We start from the raw sequence: 20,399 nt of genomic DNA, 5'->3' as shown, positions 1-20,399 counted from the left end.
TTTCACAATTTAATTAACATATTTAGCAAAGCATTCTAGCTGAGGGGTACGCAGCCCTAAGCTGAAATTTGAAAAAAAAAACGTGAACTAAATTTTAGCTCAAGCTGAGTGACACAACACCAAACAGGGGTTGTTAAAAAATAAATTAAGAATGTCCATTAATTTTTTTATAAAACGAAGTTAAACTTACGAATGTTAAAGAAATGGTTACCCCGTATAAAAAAGTTAGCAACTGACCCAGAAAAAAAAAGATTGCAAGAGATATATAGAATTTGTGTCCTTGAATTTTTGTAAACAGACAGAAGTAATTGGCTCGTTGATTCCCCACACATGGTAGAGCAGAGCCTGATTAAGTTGATTTTTACCCGGGCCCATTGGCTTCTTTGTTCTGTCGTGTATGGCTAGTTTCAACTGCCAGTTGTCAACTTCTTCATTTTAGTTTAATTTTATGGAATAGGCCTTATTATTAAGATCATTGAATACAATTCAAATCCATAGTGCCATTACAGTACACGCGGCACCTAGTTGCTTCGGCAACATTAGCTCGTAGATTCTTTTAACTTATACTTATAACACTTTCAATACCGTATTGCTTCTGCTGGCAAGGGATAATAAATAGCTCTATAACAAAATAACATAGATTTTATATACATGGATAAAACATAACAATAAAAATATTCAAGTGGAACTAGATTTTGAATAAAAATAACGATAACAAATTCGCATTCCAAAAAGTATACAATCAAACAGTTCGAATTGGGACTCATTTACGAACGAGTATCCGGTTCCACAAACATTTCTTCTAGAACCTTCCAAACTTCGAGTCTCGCCAGAAATTTTTTCGAAATGCTAGGTAATTTGTCAACCAATTGCACATTAGTGAAAAGAAGCGTGGTTCGTCTAGAAGTGCCGGCCGCAATTTGACTGTGAATTCTCTTAATTTTTGTATTGTTAAAGTTAAAAAAGAAACTTGCAAAGGTAATTTAAATAAATAATTGTAAATTTATAACAAGTTGTTAATTTTTTGTTAAACAAAAATTTCAGATGCCAGAAGAAGCAGAAACTTTTGCCTTCCAGGCTGAGATTGCTCAGCTTATGTCCCTGATCATCAATACGTTCTACTCGAACAAAGAAATCTTCCTTCGTGAATTGGTTTCTAACTCCTCTGATGCTCTTGACAAGATTCGCTATGAATCTTTGACAGACCCCACCAAACTGGACAGCGGCAAGGAATTGTTCATCAAATTGATTCCCAACAAGGCCGCTGGCACATTGACCATCATCGATACTGGTATCGGTATGACTAAGGCTGATTTGGTAAACAACTTGGGTACCATCGCCAAGTCCGGTACCAAGGCATTCATGGAAGCTCTTCAAGCTGGAGCCGATATTAGTATGATTGGTCAATTCGGTGTCGGTTTCTACTCTGCTTACCTTATCGCCGACAAAGTAACAGTCACCTCCAAACACAACGATGACGAACAATACATTTGGGAGTCATCTGCTGGAGGTTCCTTTACCGTCCGCCAAGACAACACTGAACCCCTTGGACGTGGTACCAAGATCGTCTTGCACATAAAAGAAGATCAAACTGAGTACTTGGAGGAGAGCAAGATCAAGGAAATTGTCACCAAGCACTCTCAATTCATTGGTTATCCTATCAAATTGTTGATTGAGAAAACACGTGATGAGGAAGTCAGTGATGACGAAGCCGCTGATGAGTCAGAGGAAAAGAAAGACGAGAAGAAAGAAGACGAGCCCAAACTTGAAGATGTTGGTGAAGACGAGGACGCTGACAAAGATAAGAAAAAGAAGAAGAAGATCCAAGTCAAGTATACTGAAGACGAGGAATTGAATAAGACTAAGCCCATCTGGACCAGAAATCCTGATGATATTTCCCAGGAGGAATACGGCGAGTTTTACAAATCCTTGGCCAATGACTGGGAAGATCATTTAGCCGTCAAACATTTTTCAGTTGAAGGTGAGTTGTCTTTTTTTCAGTTGGAATTGTTTTTAATTTCTTGAATGACTCATTTATTAGGACTTGTACAAAAGATTTTGCGAAGTAAATTTTATCAATTAAACCAATTATTTTCTTTTGTGTAACAATGGTTACACATCTAACTGTAACCTTACAATTTTATGGTTTTAAATATCGTATAAGAGCCTGCGTCACTTCCAAGAAAATTACTCATATTTGTATGGTAATCATGGTCATTAGTATGATCGGATCTTATTCCCATTGGTTTATTTCATTTACTTTAGAAACAAACAGCATTTTACGTAGCAATGATACACTTCTTGTAGCCTGTAGCATATTAGATGGTTATATCCCCCATAAATAGCAAATCGAATATTCGACGTTCAGTCAGAGTCATTGTCTATTTTGTATTTAATTTTTTTGTTTAAGATTATTTTTAACATTTATTCACTTATTTTTAGGTCAATTGGAATTCCGTGCTCTTCTCTTTGTGCCACGTCGTGTGCCCTTCGATCTCTTCGATAACCAAAAGAAGAAGAACAACATCAAATTGTATGTGCGCCGTGTGTTCATTATGGATAACTGTGAGGATCTCATTCCATCCTACTTGAACTTCATGAAGGGTGTTGTTGACTCAGAAGATTTGCCGCTAAACATCTCACGTGAAATGCTCCAACAGAACAAGGTTCTTAAGGTCATCCGCAAGAACTTGGTTAAGAAGTGCATGGAATTGTTCGAGGAACTGACCGAAGACAAAGAGAACTACAAGAAATTCTACGAACAGTTCAGCAAGAACTTGAAATTAGGTGTTCATGAAGACACCAACAGCCGCGCTAAGCTTTCTGATTTGTTGCGTTACCAAACTTCAGCTTCGGGCGAGGAAGCTTGCTCTTTGGCTGACTATGTCAGTCGCATGAAGGAGAACCAGAAGCACATTTACTTCATCACTGGTGAATCACAAGACCAAGTCAGCAACTCTGCCTTCGTTGAACGTGTCAAGAAACGTGGATTCGAGGTTGTCTACATGACTGAACCAATCGACGAATACGTCATCCAGCACCTGAAGGAATACAAGGGCAAACAGTTGGTATCAGTGACCAAGGAAGGTTTGGAATTGCCAGAAGACGAGGAAGAGAAGAAGAAGCGCGAAGAAGACAAAGCCAAGTTCGAGAATTTGTGCAAGGTCATGAAGTCGATCTTGGACAACAAAGTCGAAAAGGTTGTCGTGTCTAACCGTCTTGTTGAGTCACCCTGCTGTATTGTAACATCACAGTTTGGTTGGTCAGCCAACATGGAGCGTATCATGAAGGCACAAGCTCTACGCGATTCCTCCACCATGGGATACATGGCTGGCAAGAAGCACTTGGAAATCAACCCAGACCATCCAATTGTCGATACTCTCCGCCTCAAAGCTGATGCCGATAAGAACGACAAAGCTGTGAAAGACTTGGTCATCCTGCTTTTCGAGACATCCCTGCTCTCATCTGGTTTCTCATTGGACAGTCCACAAGTTCATGCCTCAAGAATTTACCGCATGATCAAGCTTGGTCTTGGCATCGATGATGATGAACCAATGGCTACAGAAGAACCAACTGCTGCTGGAGGAGGTGATGCACCACCACTAGTGGAGGATGTAGAAGATGCTTCCCACATGGAGGAGGTAGATTAAACAACTCCCATAGAAAATAAAAACTATTCCAACCGAGCGCTTGCTGCACAATAGTATATTCCATACACATTAAAAGAAGAAGAAACAAACTAAAATTGATTAAAATTAATAACACATACAAAATAAACTCATTAGGAATCCCCACCACATGGCAATGCTGCGTTATAGTGGCATCGGAGCCTCCACTGCATTTTATTGAAAACTGAAATTAGGCTTTTTTTTTAAAGTGTTAATCCTCTTTTTTTAAGTATAATTGGTGTGAAATAAAGTTCTAGGCTTTATAGAAATTTTATTTTGTTTTAATTTTTTGCGAGGAAAAGCTAACTGTCTTTCCTTTGATCTGTATCTGTTTTTTGAATAAAGCACAACAATGTTCCATAGGTATGTACGTCCACATTAGAACTTTGGTGTCATCCTTAAAAGGTTGAAGGCTCCTCCGGCATTTCTCTGACCTCTGATATCCTCGCAAAAAAGTCCAATGCAATGGTAAACAAGTTTTCTTGGCTAATGGCTATGAGTTCCGTAGTAAACTTTTGAGCATTTATATTCCCAATGTTTAAAGGAGCCAGGCTAGTCCAAGCTACAAGTTTAAATCGGTTAAATAAATTACAATCAACTAATAAGAGGAGGGCAACAGAAAGATAGTACTGACATTTCAAATGTTTAGAGACGAAATATATCTACTTTTAGTGTTTATTTTAAGTCATCCGTAGATGTATTGAGCAAAGTTGAGACGTGTTTACTTTGATGCCAAATTTAATCATATTTTGTGTTAACAAATTTTATTCGGATTTAATTTTCAATCGAAATAAATCCCTCTTCGGTGGTCCAATTTTCTTACTTAAGGTCTTAAGGTCACCCAACAAACTTCTCCATCTGCAGTTTCGCGCTCCAAGTTGGGTGAGGTCACTTTCCACTTGTGCGTGCCACCTGATACGCGGTCTTCTTCTACTGCGCTGTCCTGTGGGTGTGGATTCGAAGACTACGGGCCGGCGCATTGGTTTCCATGCGCTCTACGAGACCCATCCATCTTAGTCGTTGGACTTTTACCCTTCTGGCTAAATCTGCATACGGGACCGTAGATCACACGAAGATAACCGCTTTTGTCATAGTCCATGCTTCTACACCGTATATCAGGACGGGGTCTTATACGTATACCGACCCTTTGGCCCCTGGAGAGAGGACTTTACCACCCAATTGCTTTCTTAGTCCAAAGAAACAGCGGTAAGTAAGAGTTATTCTGCGTTTGATCTCAGCGCTGGTGTTGTTTTTTTATGCGTTTACAGCAGAGCATAGGTAGAAGAAGTCCTTGACTACCTCAAAGTTACATCTGTCGATGGTGACATTTTGACCAAGACGTCGCGTCGGTGTTGTATGTCCTTTCTTGACAACAGTATGTACTTTGTTTTGCCCTCATTAACCGTTAAACCCATTTTTGCCCCCTCTACTCTAAAACTCCAATTTTCTAGGTATGATCTTATTGATATTGGGAATAACCTTTATTTAATGGCTGAAACACAAACAAGCTTCAGCTTCGGCTAAAGTGTCAAACAATTTTCCGACTCATGTCATGACAAAATTCACCATTTAACGATTTTCTCATTAATCCATTAATGCAGCACGCGCATAGGTACTCTTAATTTTGTTTTGGTTAGATGGGAAAAGGTTTAAGTATTTACGCAAGGAAACACTATTAAACCACACTAAAAAGTTATTTTTTTTAATGGATAATACGGCGCACAGAAAGAGAAGTAATCAACCTCTTCTGCCTGGGAACATTCTAAGATTTGAGTTAAGTGCAATGCCCTAAAATGGTGATGGTCATTATTTATTTACGAATAGGTATCAATCAAATTAAAGCGTGTACAAATTATAAAAAGATTATTTAAATATTAATTTTATTTGATGCAATTGTTATTACTCATTGATAGAATTTCTTTTTAAAAATGTAGCATTTTTAATATGGCAACACTTATCGACCAATTGTCAGTTCTTTGACATTTCGATATAAACAAACTTCAACCATTTATTATTATTTTTTTTACATAAACTTCTGAAACTATTGTGTCGTCTTTTTTAAAAGAAATGAATTACAATAAAATTAAACAAAAAATAAAAACATATTTTTAATAAGAGAAAATCTATGAACAATTTGTTATATTTTAAACAAATCATCCGGACAATGTCGAAGAACAAAAGTAAAAAATCGCCTGTGGTTCTACCTCCCGGTACAAAAACAGTGACCAACAACGATCCCATTCAAATGGATAAAGCTGGAAATATTTGCATTAAGATTCTAGCTAAACCTGGAGCCAAACAAAATAATATCACAGATATAACAGATGAAGGAGTTGGTGTTCAAATAGCTGCACCACCTTCGGAAGGAGAAGCAAATGCAGAATTGGTAAAATACTTGTCCAAAGTTCTTAGTCTACGTAAAAGCGATGTAAGTTTGGACAAAGGATCACGTTCTAGAAATAAAATTATTCAAATCAGTAAAGGAGTGACGACACCGGAAGCTATAGTAGAACTTTTAAAAAAAGAATCTCAAGCGTAGTATAGTGTGTCTGAGAAATGAGACTTGTAAGCTTGTAACCTACTTATCTGCATTTTTGTATACACATTTCTTTGGGATATTTTTATTTGTATTTATGTCAATATATATAATAAATATAAGAAACTAAATATGCGAGTAATTTCATTGAATTTGAGAATTCGTCTCCTTTCATTGTTCTGTATGTGCTTAGGTTTTCCCTGATAATGTAAGAAATTTTACCCCTCTGTGTCTCTCGGCAGGTATACGCTTTTAAACAAGCTTAAGTCTTTTTTGGTATAATCTAACCACAAAAATAGCGTTGTAATGTTTCAGGTCTTCCAAATAGGTATAACGTATCAGTTGCATTCAGCCGTCAAACAATTCAACCGTAAGACTCTCGCTTCTAGGAAATTCTTATCAGTTTAACCTTGAGCACAAATTCGGACGAAATGTGAAGTATACAGATTCTCTTTTTAAGCGCATTAAAAAATGTGGAATGCCTTGTCCTTGTCAAGAATAGTAACCCCTTAGTATTTAAATGAAGCAAGTAAAAGATTGTTCTACCTTTTGTTTAGTTGAATTTACATATGTATATGCAAACATTTTAATTTTTGATTTTGTGGTTTTAATATTTAATTTTAAATATAGCTTGTTTTATAGATGGGATATTTTCAAAAGCTAGCAGAACTCTTGCCAAAAAAGAAGCAACTATGTTTAATGCTGTGAGAATGCATTTTCATTATTTAACTGTATTTGACTGAGTGAACTAAACTCTGGTCGAGATGTGCGAAGAACCTGAAATGAGTTACTTTTTTTATTTTAGTAGATTGAAGACTTTATTTCTCGATGTTACCTTGCAAAATCTTACTAGTACAATGGTTCAGTGTGCAAATATATTATAAGTAAGGAGTTTTTGTATGAAAACGAATCTGAAATATTGCTTTCCTTACCTGTTAACCACTTTTAAAATGCTCGTTTAAAGCCAGGGATAAGTTAAATACAACTGTCTTATTGAATGTGTATGTTACAGCAGCACAGATGAAGGACTCACAAATTTATGTTGAATTTTAACAGCTAATGAGACAGTTATAACCTTAGACAATTTGTTAATAGTTCACAACGAGACTAGACGTAGATAAAAAAATGATGTAAATAGGTAAAACTTAACTATCTAATCTACTTGCATTTGAAGGTGTTCTAGACCAAAAAACTTAACATACACTTGTAAGTCCACACCATATTAAACATTTCAATGAGGTTTGATAAAAACTTTCAAGAAATTTCAAAAACCCAACAGACATAAAAAACCATAGGAGCAACTGCTTAAAGCTTAACCTTTGAGATTAAATAAAATGCTTACACGTCGCGTCCTTCGGTTCAAACGCACTCAATCAAATTCATCCTCTCTTGAAGAAGAAAACAGAATTATGTAAACCAACGAAACTGTTATCACCTACAGTGTTCCGATATGGTTCACCATAATCAAAAACTGCAATAGAAAAACTTAAAATCTTCGAGAGGAAGATACTAAGGATATGCACTGATCTACAATTCCACCTTCAACGACAGAAGAACTTTAGCAATCGAAGAGTCTACGAAGAATCTGAAATCAAGCCACTCGACCAGTTCCTTGCACAGGCAGCAAGGAAAATAATCACGAAAGTCGCCAGCCACACTGACCAATTAATGAGAAGAATGACCAATCAGGAACGAAACCCGGACCCGAGATACCTTTGTAGTATGGATATCTTGGACAAACTCCCCACTGACGACGACGTGTCCTTCTATGATGGCCTGGAGTCAGCATGCTACCGCGACTGAACGCCGCCACATCCAACCAACCTCCATCAAGACAACCGGGACTGAACAAAGCGAGATGAACCTCGCCATCGATTTCATGTTAAACACGTAATGTTAATTTTGTAATTTACCAATGTATGTATAAAGTTAGGCCCCCTTAGTGCCAACAAATGTTTAATAAAAGTTATTGTTAAGTATTATATATGTTAGAATTAAGCCAAATGTATATAAATTATGCATGATTCAATAAATAAAAATGTAAAAAAAATGTCCTGCGGTTCAAATGTAACTCACTAACAACTGAAATACATATACTTCAAAATTGAATTTGTTGGGCCTAATCTTAGACAAATTTCTTGGTTCCTATGCATACCTACATCACGTTTTCAACATTATGTATGTACATATATAGGATCATGAATGAGTTTTATCTCGTGGTTTTCCAAAGAATGATCCAGAAGCAGACACTCCATATATGTATGTATGTATATGTATCTATGGATTGTTCTTATTCCAGATGTTAATATAGACCTTTAAGGATTGAAACAAGAGGTTTGGCTTTTTAATCGAAAATGCCGCTTAAAAGGTTCCCCAATACTATAATGAAAAATATAGACTCCACGTTTGTGGCCAGCACAATCTTACAAAATTAATCTCTTCAAAATATGGGAAATTATAGATTGTAGGATTATTAGAAAGCTTGCACAGAGCTAATGGAGCAATATAGAACGGAAGGCAAAGAAATTCCTCTTAAGCAATTGGCGCCCTTAATTTACTCTAAAAAAGAACAAACTTTGTTTGAAAAAATAACAATTGTCTTACATATGTATGAATATTGCATCACTTTTACCTGCATACATACATATGTAGGTACATACATATTTCTTTTTATTAAAAAGCATTAATTTTGTTGCAACAAAAAAAAAACAACGTAACCTATATAAATATTGTGGTTACTTTTTTAAGTACATATGTATGTATGTATGTACAATCACATATTCTGATAAAACAACTTACTTATTTTCATGAGAAAAAAATCAATGAAAATAAATAATTCCAGAAAATTCATTCATAAAACAAAGTAAATACACAGTACAACAAAAATGCTCTTGCACGCAAAATATATGGAAAGAAAAATTCTCGAAGGTCGTGGAATTCTCGAAACTGACGGTTGTCATGTAAACAAAACAAAAATGACATATTTAGAGTGAAGCGTTCCCTGTTAGAGCAAAATGCACATGCATAAATAAACAAGATTTAAGAAAAAAAGCTGTATACAAAATGTTTTTACCAAAAAAACTTGATAAAAATACAAAGTTTTTGCCAATTTTATAATTATGTTTTCATTTTCAAACTTAAAATCAAACTTTTGATAAAGATTAAACGTTTTAAAAAGATATGAATTCAAAGTCAATTTGTAAAAGTGATTGGAAATGGGTTGTTTGCAAATCCCTGAAACGAACATTTACGTTCCACTTTAAAGTCTTACAGTTTGAGAGTCTCTGTGAAAGTAGTATTAGTCAAGCTGTGTGTTTTTAATATTTCTTATATCTTTTGTCAATTATTTTTGTATGAAAAGAAATAAATGATGAATTAAACTAATATTTATTTTGTACAAAGTTCTTAGAAACTGTATTTGTAATTTAAATAAATTGGTGTCTTATAAATAAATTGAAAAAAACCTAGAATCCACAACCCAAAACAAACGGAAGTGGTGGTAGTTGATTCTAGAAATGTCGGGAAATTTCGGGAAAATCTCCTTTAACAAATAAAAACCGAGCGATTGCCTCCCCTATTCATCAGTTCATAAAGAAAAGCCTTCAAGTGCGAAACTATCAAAGCGTAAGCTCAAGCGAAGAATATTCTCTCTCAGTGCAGTGCCAGTTATTGGTTTAAATTGTGTGTAATTTTGAATAAATTTCAATTTGCAAAATAAAACAAAAGAATCAAGGTAAGTTTGTGCTATATGAAAAATTACCATTTTTGTATCAAAATGAAAATGTGTAAATTAAAAAGAAAAAACATTTATATTTCGTTAAGAAATGAATATCTGGTAAATGTACTACATAATTTTCTTTTCTTGAAACTTCCAGATGCCTGAACAAGAATGTGAGACTTTTGCTTTCCAAGCTGAAATTGCTCAGCTTATGTCCCTGATCATCAACACATTCTACTCGAACAAGGAAATCTTTTTGCGAGAATTGATTTCAAACTCATCTGATGCCCTGGACAAGATTCGCTATGAATCCCTGACTGACCCCACAAAATTGGACAGTTGCAAGGACCTGCAAATCAAGTTGATTCCCAACAAGTCTGCGGGCACACTGACCATCATTGATACAGGTATCGGTATGACCAAGGCCGATTTGGTGAACAACTTGGGTACCATCGCCAAGTCCGGAACCAAGGCGTTCATGGAAGCTCTTCAAGCCGGAGCTGACATCAGCATGATTGGACAGTTTGGTGTTGGTTTCTACTCGGCCTACTTGGTTGCTGACAAAGTAACAGTCACCTCAAAACACAACGACGATGAGCAATACGTTTGGGAGTCGGCTGCTGGTGGCTCGTTCACCGTACGCCAAGACAGCTCAGAGCCTCTGGGACGAGGTACAAAGATTGTATTGTACATCAAGGAGGACCAGACGGATTATCTAGAAGAAAGCAAGATCAAGGAGATTGTCAACAAACATTCCCAGTTCATTGGCTATCCAATTAAGTTGCTGGTGGAGAAGGAGCGTGACCAGGAAGTGAGTGACGATGAAGGTGACAAGGATGACGAGGACAAGAAGAAGGAAATGGAGACTGATGAGCCCAAGATTGAGGACGTGGGTGAGGATGAGGATGCTGACAAGAACAAAAAGAAGAAGACTGTTAAAGTTAAGTACACAGAAGACGAAGAATTAAACAAGACTAAGCCCATCTGGACCAGGAATCCCGATGACATTTCCCAGGAGGAATATGGCGAGTTCTACAAATCCCTGACTAACGACTGGGAGGACCATTTGGCTGTAAAACACTTCTCAGTGGAAGGCCAGTTGGAATTCCGTGCACTGCTCTTTATTCCACGAAGGGTGCCATTTGATCTCTTCGAGAACCAAAAGAAGCGCAACAACATTAAGTTGTACGTGCGACGTGTGTTCATCATGGACAACTGCAATGATTTCATTCCAGAGTACTTGAACTTCATGAAGGGAGTTGTGGATTCAGAGGATCTGCCATTGAACATTTCTCGTGAGATGCTCCAACAGAACAAAGTTCTCAAAGTCATCCGCAAAAACTTGGTCAAGAAGTGTATGGAACTGTTCGAGGAATTGAGTGAAGACAAAGAAAACTACAAGAAATTCTATGACCAATTCAGCAAGAACTTGAAATTGGGTGTTCATGAAGATAGCAACAACCGCGCCAAAATTGCAGACTTTCTGCGATTCCATACATCGGCGTCCGGAGATGACTACTGTTCGTTGGCCGACTATGTTAGTCGCATGAAGGAGAACCAAAAACACATTTACTTCATCACCGGTGAGTCCAAGGATCAAGTGAGCAACTCTGCCTTTGTTGAACGTGTGAAGAAACGTGGATTCGAGGTTGTTTACATGACCGAACCAATCGACGAGTACGTCATCCAGCATCTGAAGGAATACAAAGGCAAACAGTTACTGTCAGTAACGAAGGAAGGTTTGGAATTGCCAGAAGACGAAGAGGAGAAGAAGAAGCGCGAAGAAGACAAAGCCAAGTTCGAAAATCTGTGCAAGGTCATGAAGTCAATCTTGGACAACAAAGTCGAGAAAGTCGTCATCTCCAACCGTTTGGTTGAGTCTCCCTGCTGTATTGTAACATCACAGTTTGGTTGGTCGGCAAACATGGAGCGCATCATGAAAGCTCAAGCTCTTCGCGATTCATCGACTATGGGTTACATGGCTGCCAAGAAGCACTTGGAAATTAACCCAGATCATGCCATCATTGAAACCCTGCGTCAAAAGGCCGATGCCGACAAGAACGACAAAGCCGTCAAAGATCTGGTCATCCTGCTCTTCGAGACATCTCTGCTTTCATCTGGATTCTCACTCGACAGCCCACAAGTTCATGCCTCAAGAATCTACCGCATGATCAAACTAGGTCTTGGTCTCGACGACGAGGAACCAATGACGACCGAAGACGTCCAGAGTGCTGGTGATGCACCTCCACTAATCAGTAACGACATAGAAGATGCATCTCACATGGAAGAGGTCGATTAAGACTTTAATGCTTAATTAGCTTAACAAATTAGTAATTTATTTAAACTAAACGTAAGATAGTTTTAACAAGATAATTTTATCAAAGATTCCATTTTGCTTTATTACCGCGTTATAGCGGCGGACGTTATGATAGTTGTGGAGAAGTCAAGTCATTTTCAGTTTAAATAAATTGATTTTAAAATGCAGAAGAAATAACATAATTTTTTATTTATACGTTGAGAGTTATGATAGTTAAATAAAAATTAATGTTGAAAGAACGAAAATGTTGCCTTTATTTTAGTTCTTCTAATTGTTTGGGAAGGTAACTAATAGCTTGATGGTTGGTTGGGTTTACCCAAAAAGCCTTCGCATTACAAAAGAATATAGTGAAACTATTGGGATTGGTTTTAATTGAGGCGGAAGCTTTCTACATGCAATAAGACGAAGGCTCTTCAAAATATATTCACCCCCTCTTGAAAACCGAATGGAACCTTTTTCCGAACGGAAGGTTTTTTCTAACCGATTCGAAGAATAATCATGCCTATTACCGATGTCGTGTTTTTTCGACGACTCTCGTTTTCTCTGTCGTGTCGTTTTTTGAGTGGCATTGCATATACAAAAGTAACAAATCTGTCAAAACCAAATTAGAGTCTAAATAAAAAATCATTGTTCAATGTTTAACAAATGGGGTTTTATTTAATTATTGGCAAAAAAATAAGTAATTAAAATGATAAGTGTAGAAATGTATTTCAACACGAGTAGCGATAGTGATGATGATGAAGAAGGTGGAGTGCGAAGTTTTGAAAAAGCACAATTAATTATAAATGAAAGCAGATAAGATGTACCGCTTCTCTAAAAGCTTAGTTCTTTCCTGTGTAGAAGCGGAAGCGTGAAGTCGTTTTTTTGCTAGGCTCTTCAGTTTCATGTTGCTGTTCCGGTTGTTGCTGATCCAATACTTCACCCTCCATTTCGACAGAGCGATCTTCCATGTTTAAATCTTCTGCTTCTAAATAGCAAAGTAAGGCGTTTGTATCTGCATCCAAAAACACTCTAGTAAAGATATAAATCCTTCGTACGTATCACCCTCCAAAACCCATTTGTTTACATTGTTGTATTTGTAATGTGAACGAATTCAACGAGAAAAAATTGACGTGTTTTCACGCATACATAGACACACTTACTGAGTTTTTTGGGGAAATTTAATAAATTGGAGGAGAAATTACACGCACACTATGAAAAAGTTTATGAGGCTGATTTCCGGTTTAGCTTGTAGGCAAACCAAGATGTCTACCGGGGATTTATATCTTTATATAGAGTGTTTTTGTCTGCATCTGTAGCCTGAGTTTGTGTTGATGTATTACCGCGTTTACAAGGAGAATTGAATCCGAATTGAATCAGGATTTAGCGCCGTATAGACCTGGATCGGATCGAAATAGGATTACTCGATCCGATCCCACTGAAAGAGGTGAATCGAATCGAAAATTTGTTTGTAAACCTGAATCGGGGAATCGAGTTAATGGTGTGTGAGGTCTTGCTTGTATGCGTGCGATAAGTTTTTTCTATCTTGTTTGTTCTAAGCAAAAATACTCCATTTAAATGAAGTATTTTTGGTTATAAGCTGAATTTAATTTGGCGCTCGTCTTTGTGTTGAGAGCATTGTTTTAAAATTTGAAAATTATTCACGTAGCAGTACGCACACAAATACAACCCAAATGTCATTTCGATTCCATTTGAATTCGATTCCTCGATTCAGTGCCACCATATACCTGGATCGAGATCTCAATTCGATTCGATTCGATTCCTCGATCTCCTCTTGTAACCAAAAACACTCTAGTAAAGATATAAATCCTTCGTACGTATCACCCTCCAAAACCCATTTGTTTACATTGTTGTATTTGTAATGTGAACGAATTCAACGAGAAAAAATTGACGTGTTTTCACGCATACATAGACACACTTACTGAGTTTTTTGGGGAAATTTAATAAATTGGAGGAGAAATTACACGCACACTATGAAAAAGTTTATGAGGCTGATTTCCGGTTTAGCTTGTAGGCAAACCAAGATGTCTACCGGGGATTTATATCTTTATATAGAGTGTTTTTGTCTGCATCTGTAGCCTGAGTTTGTGTTGATGTATTACCGCGTTTACAAGGAGAATTGAATCCGAATTGAATCAGGATTTAGCGCCGTATAGACCTGGATCGGATCGAAATAGGATTACTCGATCCGATCCCACTGAAAGAGGTGAATCGAATCGAAAATTTGTTTGTAAACCTGAATCGGGGAATCGAGTTAATGGTGTGTGAGGTCTTGCTTGTATGCGTGCGATAAGTTTTTTCTATCTTGTTTGTTCTAAGCAAAAATACTCCATTTAAATGAAGTATTTTTGGTTATAAGCTGAATTTAATTTGGCGCTCGTCTTTGTGTTGAGAGCATTGTTTTAAAATTTGAAAATTATTCACGTAGCAGTACGCACACAAATACAACCCAAATGTCATTTCGATTCCATTTGAATTCGATTCCTCGATTCAGTGCCACCATATACCTGGATCGAGATCTCAATTCGATTCGATTCGATTCCTCGATCTCCTCTTGTAACCAAAAACACTCTAGTAAAGATATAAATCCTTCGTACGTATCACCCTCCAAAACCCATTTGTTTACATTGTTGTATTTGTAATGTGAACGAATTCAACGAGAAAAAATTGACGTGTTTTCACGCATACATAGACACACTTACTGAGTTTTTTGGGGAAATTTAATAAATTGGAGGAGAAATTACACGCACACTATGAAAAAGTTTATGAGGCTGATTTCCGGTTTAGCTTGTAGGCAAACCAAGATGTCTACCGGGGATTTATATCTTTATATAGAGTGTTTTTGTCTGCATCTGTAGCCTGAGTTTGTGTTGATGTATTACCGCGTTTACAAGGAGAATTGAATCCGAATTGAATCAGGATTTAGCGCCGTATAGACCTGGATCGGATCGAAATAGGATTACTCGATCCGATCCCACTGAAAGAGGTGAATCGAATCGAAAATTTGTTTGTAAACCTGAATCGGGGAATCGAGTTAATGGTGTGTGAGGTCTTGCTTGTATGCGTGCGATAAGTTTTTTCTATCTTGTTTGTTCTAAGCAAAAATACTCCATTTAAATGAAGTATTTTTGGTTATAAGCTGAATTTAATTTGGCGCTCGTCTTTGTGTTGAGAGCATTGTTTTAAAATTTGAAAATTATTCACGTAGCAGTACGCACACAAATACAACCCAAATGTCATTTCGATTCCATTTGAATTCGATTCCTCGATTCAGTGCCACCATATACCTGGATCGAGATCTCAATTCGATTCGATTCGATTCCTCGATCTCCTCTTGTAACCAAAAACACTCTAGTAAAGATATAAATCCTTCGTACGTATCACCCTCCAAAACCCATTTGTTTACATTGTTGTATTTGTAATGTGAACGAATTCAACGAGAAAAAATTGACGTGTTTTCACGCATACACAGGCACACTTACTGAGTTTTTTGGGGAAATTTAATAAATTGGAGGAGAAATTACACGCACACTATGAAAAAGTTTATGAGGCTGATTTCCGGTTTAGCTTGTAGGCAAACCAAGATGTCTACCGGGGATTTATATCTTTATATAGAGTGTTTTTGTCTGCATCTGTAGCCTGAGTTTGTGTTGATGTATTACCGCGTTTACAAGGAGAATTGAATCCGAATTGAATCAGGATTTAGCGCCGTATAGACCTGGATCGGATCGAAATAGGATTACTCGATCCGATCCCACTGAAAGAGGTGAATCGAATCGAAAATTTGTTTGTAAACCTGAATCGGGGAATCGAGTTAATGGTGTGTGAGGTCTTGCTTGTATGCGTGCGATAAGTTTTTTCTATCTTGTTTGTTCTAAGCAAAAATACTCCATTTAAATGAAGTATTTTTGGTTATAAGCTGAATTTAATTTGGCGCTCGTCTTTGTGTTGAGAGCATTGTTTTAAAATTTGAAAATTATTCACGTAGCAGTACGCACACAAATACAACCCAAATGTCATTTCGATTCCATTTGAATTCGATTCCTCGATTCAGTGCCACCATATACCTGGATCGAGATCTCAATTCGATTCGATTCGATTCCTCGATCTCCTCTTGTAACCAAAAACACTCTAGTAAAGATATAAATCCTTCGTACGTATCACCCTCCAAAACCCATTTGTTTACATTGTTGTATTTGTAATGTGAACGAATTCAACGAGAAAAAATTGACGTGTTTTCACGCATACATAGACACACTTACTGAGTTTTTTGGGGAAATTTAATAAATTGGAGGAGAAATTACACGCACACTATGAAAAAGTTTATGAGGCTGATTTCCGGTTTAGCTTGTAGGCAAACCAAGATGTCTACCGGGGATTTATATCTTTATATAGAGTGTTTTTGTCTGCATCTGTAGCCTGAGTTTGTGTTGATGTATTACCGCGTTTACAAGGAGAATTGAATCCGAATTGAATCAGGATTTAGCGCCGTATAGACCTGGATCGGATCGAAATAGGATTACTCGATCCGATCCCACTGAAAGAGGTGAATCGAATCGAAAATTTGTTTGTAAACCTGAATCGGGGAATCGAGTTAATGGTGTGTGAGGTCTTGCTTGTATGCGTGCGATAAGTTTTTTCTATCTTGTTTGTTCTAAGCAAAAATACTCCATTTAAATGAAGTATTTTTGGTTATAAGCTGAATTTAATTTGGCGCTCGTCTTTGTGTTGAGAGCATTGTTTTAAAATTTGAAAATTATTCACGTAGCAGTACGCACACAAATACAACCCAAATGTCATTTCGATTCCATTTGAATTCGATTCCTCGATTCAGTGCCACCATATACCTGGATCGAGATCTCAATTCGATTCGATTCGATTCCTCGATCTCCTCTTGTAACCAAAAACACTCTAGTAAAGATATAAATCCTTCGTACGTATCACCCTCCAAAACCCATTTGTTTACATTGTTGTATTTGTAATGTGAACGAATTCAACGAGAAAAAATTGACGTATTTTCACGCATACATAGACACACTTACTGAGTTTTTTGGGGAAATTTAATAAATTGGAGGAGAAATTACACGCACACTATGAAAAAGTTTATGAGGCTGATTTCCGGTTTAGCTTGTAGGCAAACCAAGATGTCTACCGGGGATTTATATCTTTATATAGAGTGTTTTTGCTTGTAACCAGGGTATATGTCTGGATGTAGCCGTCAAAGTATTTGGAAGTAAATTGGGCTCGGATACACCAATTGGATTTCCGTTTGGGTTTAAGCACTGTTTGTATTTAAACAAATTTGCTACACATTCAGTGGAGATACAATTTTCAATTGGTTTGGACCTCCTCCAGTTGCTTTTATTTCTTTTGAACTGTTTATTATTTTCTTCTTCACTTTGAACTTAAAGTCGGCCCAAACCTGATTAAAGCAAACATTAAAATATATTTTACATTAATGGAATAAGCGATTCAAACCTTTTGGCAACCATCTCCATCTCTTTCTGGAGGAGTGGAGGACCCTTGCTATTCAGCTGCTCAGCTATGGAATTCAATTTCCTTTATATGTCAGTTTTGTTGATTCCCTTCAAAAATCCCCTAGCCAACTGCTCGTTGCTCTCCATTAGCTCGACGAGGGCTTCGAACTGATTCTGAATTGTTAATTTTAACTGCAAATATGAACAAATGTTTTGTTTTCATTTATCGCAAATAAAATAAATAAAAATAAAATAAATTGGGTGGCGCAACAGTCCGTTGTGAACCAGGGCCTAGTGACTTACAACTCGCAACCATTCCTGTGTGCGAGTACTGTTGTCAGGAATGGAGGGGACCTACAATTTTAGGCCGAATCCGAACGGCAAATTTGAGAAAGCACTTTTTCATGACAAGAATTACTCTTGAAGGAATTGTCAATTCCTCGCAAGAGGCAGTACCCGCAAAAATTATTTTTTTTTAAAATTAAGGTGGCACAGGCAGGGATTGAACCCAAGACCCCTTGTATGACAGTCCAACGCACTAACCATAATGCCACGGGTACTATTTATCGCATATAAAGTACTAATAAATTCCATAAAATAAATTATTTAACAACGAAAATTACAGTTTTGCGAACTTACATTTCTTCGTCGTATATACGTATATTAAATAAATCGGCTCTGGAGGTAACCGTTCGAACGGCATTTTTTTTGATTTTCGAAAATTCTATGCGACAACATTCAAGGCGTGCCAATGGGTAGGTTCAGAAAACTTTAGTTTGCAGTTAACTACATTCTAACAGTACATTTTGACCAAGGTAACTAGTTAATTTTTCAAGAGTCGTACATTTCAAACTTGGAACTTTACTTCACTAACATGTAAAGAAATATTATTTATTTCTTTTCCAATTTGACAAAAAAACCTTTTACACAAAACATTAAATTGAATTGTGCAGAAACTATAAATGAATCATATTGTAATAAAGTTCAGCTGTCAGTTAAATGAAAAAAAAAACATAATCAATTGTCATTTGACATAAGTAGACTTGACTTGACATTTAGGGAGATTTTTCTTGATTAACTTTCCATTCAACTTTCCAGTCAACTTTCCATTAAAGTTGCCTTAATTGGAAGGTTATTTTTTGGCAACTGGCCAATGAGATGCTAGGAACTTGCCGTATTTTCAAATCCCTTATGTCGCATGAATCTGTGTAATTAAACACGACACAATTGACATGTATCCAAAAAGAATCCTACACTATCCATTTCTAAATATTATTGCTCATTAGTTGGTCAAATAATGAAACGTGGTGGCTACGTTGTCATGGTATTCTGATTGGCTAAATCTAACTACAAAAATAGATGAAATTTCCCCTAGTGTACAAATTTCGGCTACAAAGTTAGTGCACACTGGTTTTAACGTTTCACAATCAGCTGCTCGCTAAGGGCACAAGAATTCAAAATTAAATGAATCCTTCGGTATTTAAATAAAAATATAAACCAATAATATCATATCTTCTAATTGGTTTTAATGAATTTACAAAAAAAAAAAAATATTTAAAGTTGTGAAAACACAAATATTTTCCAGTTTATATATTTGTATTTGTCATTAATATGACAGTTCCGGATTGACTAACTTAGTTGTGCAATTTTGCATTCACAAACTTTAGCCTTTTAATCAGTTAATTAGTATGTCTTTGAAATATATGTATGTTAGTTTCGTCAAGGAAGCCATCATTTCTGTAGTTTCGTTTATATTTATCATGTTCGTAAAGTTCGTCGTTGATGGTGAGGAGCCTAATATTCGTTAATATTCAAGTAAAACTTATTTTTATTTTTTTTTTTCGAAAACTAGAAGACATAAAATCACCATGTCTTCAGTTTTTGATTAAGAATTAATAAGAGCAACGGTTTGCAAGAAAAGAAAATAATATAAAATCTCAAAGTATTGAAAATGTTTACTTTAAACATTTGTCTATGTTTTTTCCCAAATTTAGAGTTTGAAGGTAATTTTTTCTAAAACTAAGATTTTACTTAATTTAAGAACATGTTAAACGAACACTGTAGTGGCTTCAATAAAAGATTTAACACTTAATTGTAGGTATTACCGTTATTTTTAAATAAGTTTATTTCAATGTTTAGATCTTTTTCCTGAAATTGGGATACTAAATCGGACAAATTGGAGAAAATTCCTTTCCGAGTGTGGATGGAAAGTTGACTAAATGGAAACATTTTAAATATTATTAATATACAACAATTTCTAAATATTAAATTTAACGTAAAGAGTGGAACGTTTTTCTCAATATTTAGTTTTTAATCGGAATCTAGTGCTTTTATATAGTTTTACACAATTTTGGAATAAGGAGGGATTCGTTGGGAGCTTTTTTCGGGATTTATAAGTGTTTCTGATAAAGGTCGTGATAGGCTGATTTTGAAAATCTTAAGCATTTTAAAACTAATGTTTATGACTTGGCAACCAAATTAATTTTAGGTTTGAATCCAAGTAAGTGATTATTCTTTTGACTTCTCGCCGACAGGCCGCTTTTCGATCGAGACTACCATTAATACATTGTTTGGCTTTAATCATGTACTCACTGTATTTCTCATTGGGCATTATTTGAACGCAAAAAGTAGAGGGTGTATTTTTGTGTTTTCTTATGTGGGCATTAATCGACCATCTGTCAAA

The 20,399-nt window shown here is 36.2% G+C and overlaps 3 protein-coding genes across 3 annotated transcripts; all 3 read left to right on the top strand.

Annotated features, from left to right (window-relative positions):
• The first annotated feature begins 836 nt into the window (after positions 1-836).
• LOC129944154 (heat shock protein 83-like) lies at positions 837-3,937 on the top strand. The gene is made up of 3 exons (XM_056053365.1): positions 837-978; positions 1,045-1,981; positions 2,443-3,937. The coding sequence occupies exons 2-3, from the start codon at positions 1,045-1,047 to the stop codon at positions 3,648-3,650; spliced, it is 2,145 nt and encodes a 714-aa protein (XP_055909340.1). The 5' UTR covers positions 837-978; the 3' UTR covers positions 3,651-3,937.
• Positions 3,938-5,670: 1,733 nt separating this feature from the next.
• Positions 5,671-6,335, top strand: LOC129946186 (UPF0235 protein C15orf40 homolog). Its single transcript, XM_056056273.1, has one exon. It carries the CDS (start codon positions 5,794-5,796, stop codon positions 6,205-6,207), a length of 414 nt encoding a protein of 137 aa, XP_055912248.1. The 5' UTR covers positions 5,671-5,793; the 3' UTR covers positions 6,208-6,335.
• A 3,440-nt stretch (positions 6,336-9,775) lies between these two features.
• On the top strand, positions 9,776-12,484 carry LOC129944395 (heat shock protein 83). Its single transcript, XM_056053784.1, has 2 exons — positions 9,776-9,937; positions 10,080-12,484. The coding sequence occupies exon 2, from the start codon at positions 10,080-10,082 to the stop codon at positions 12,219-12,221; it is 2,142 nt and encodes a 713-aa protein (XP_055909759.1). The 5' UTR covers positions 9,776-9,937; the 3' UTR covers positions 12,222-12,484.
• Positions 12,485-20,399: the final 7,915 nt, after the last annotated feature.

This window comes from Eupeodes corollae, chromosome 2 (assembly GCF_945859685.1).
Source record: "Eupeodes corollae chromosome 2, idEupCoro1.1, whole genome shotgun sequence".
Classification (NCBI taxonomy): domain Eukaryota; kingdom Metazoa; phylum Arthropoda; class Insecta; order Diptera; family Syrphidae; genus Eupeodes; species Eupeodes corollae.
The sequence above is the reverse complement of the archived record's forward strand: the minus strand, read 5'-3'. Positions and strand labels throughout refer to the sequence as shown.

Coding starts and splice junctions, on each gene's coding strand:
- LOC129946186 (XM_056056273.1), top strand. CDS start 5,794: ATGAACAATTTGTTATATTTTAAACAAATCATCCGGACAATGTCGAAG.
- LOC129944395 (XM_056053784.1), top strand. CDS start 10,080: ATGCCTGAACAAGAATGTGAGACTTTTGCTTTCCAAGCTGAAATTGCT.
- LOC129944154 (XM_056053365.1), top strand. CDS start 1,045: ATGCCAGAAGAAGCAGAAACTTTTGCCTTCCAGGCTGAGATTGCTCAG. Junction 1,982..2,442: donor CAAACATTTTTCAGTTGAAG/GTGAGTTGTCTT, acceptor ACTTATTTTTAG/GTCAATTGGAATTCCGTGCT.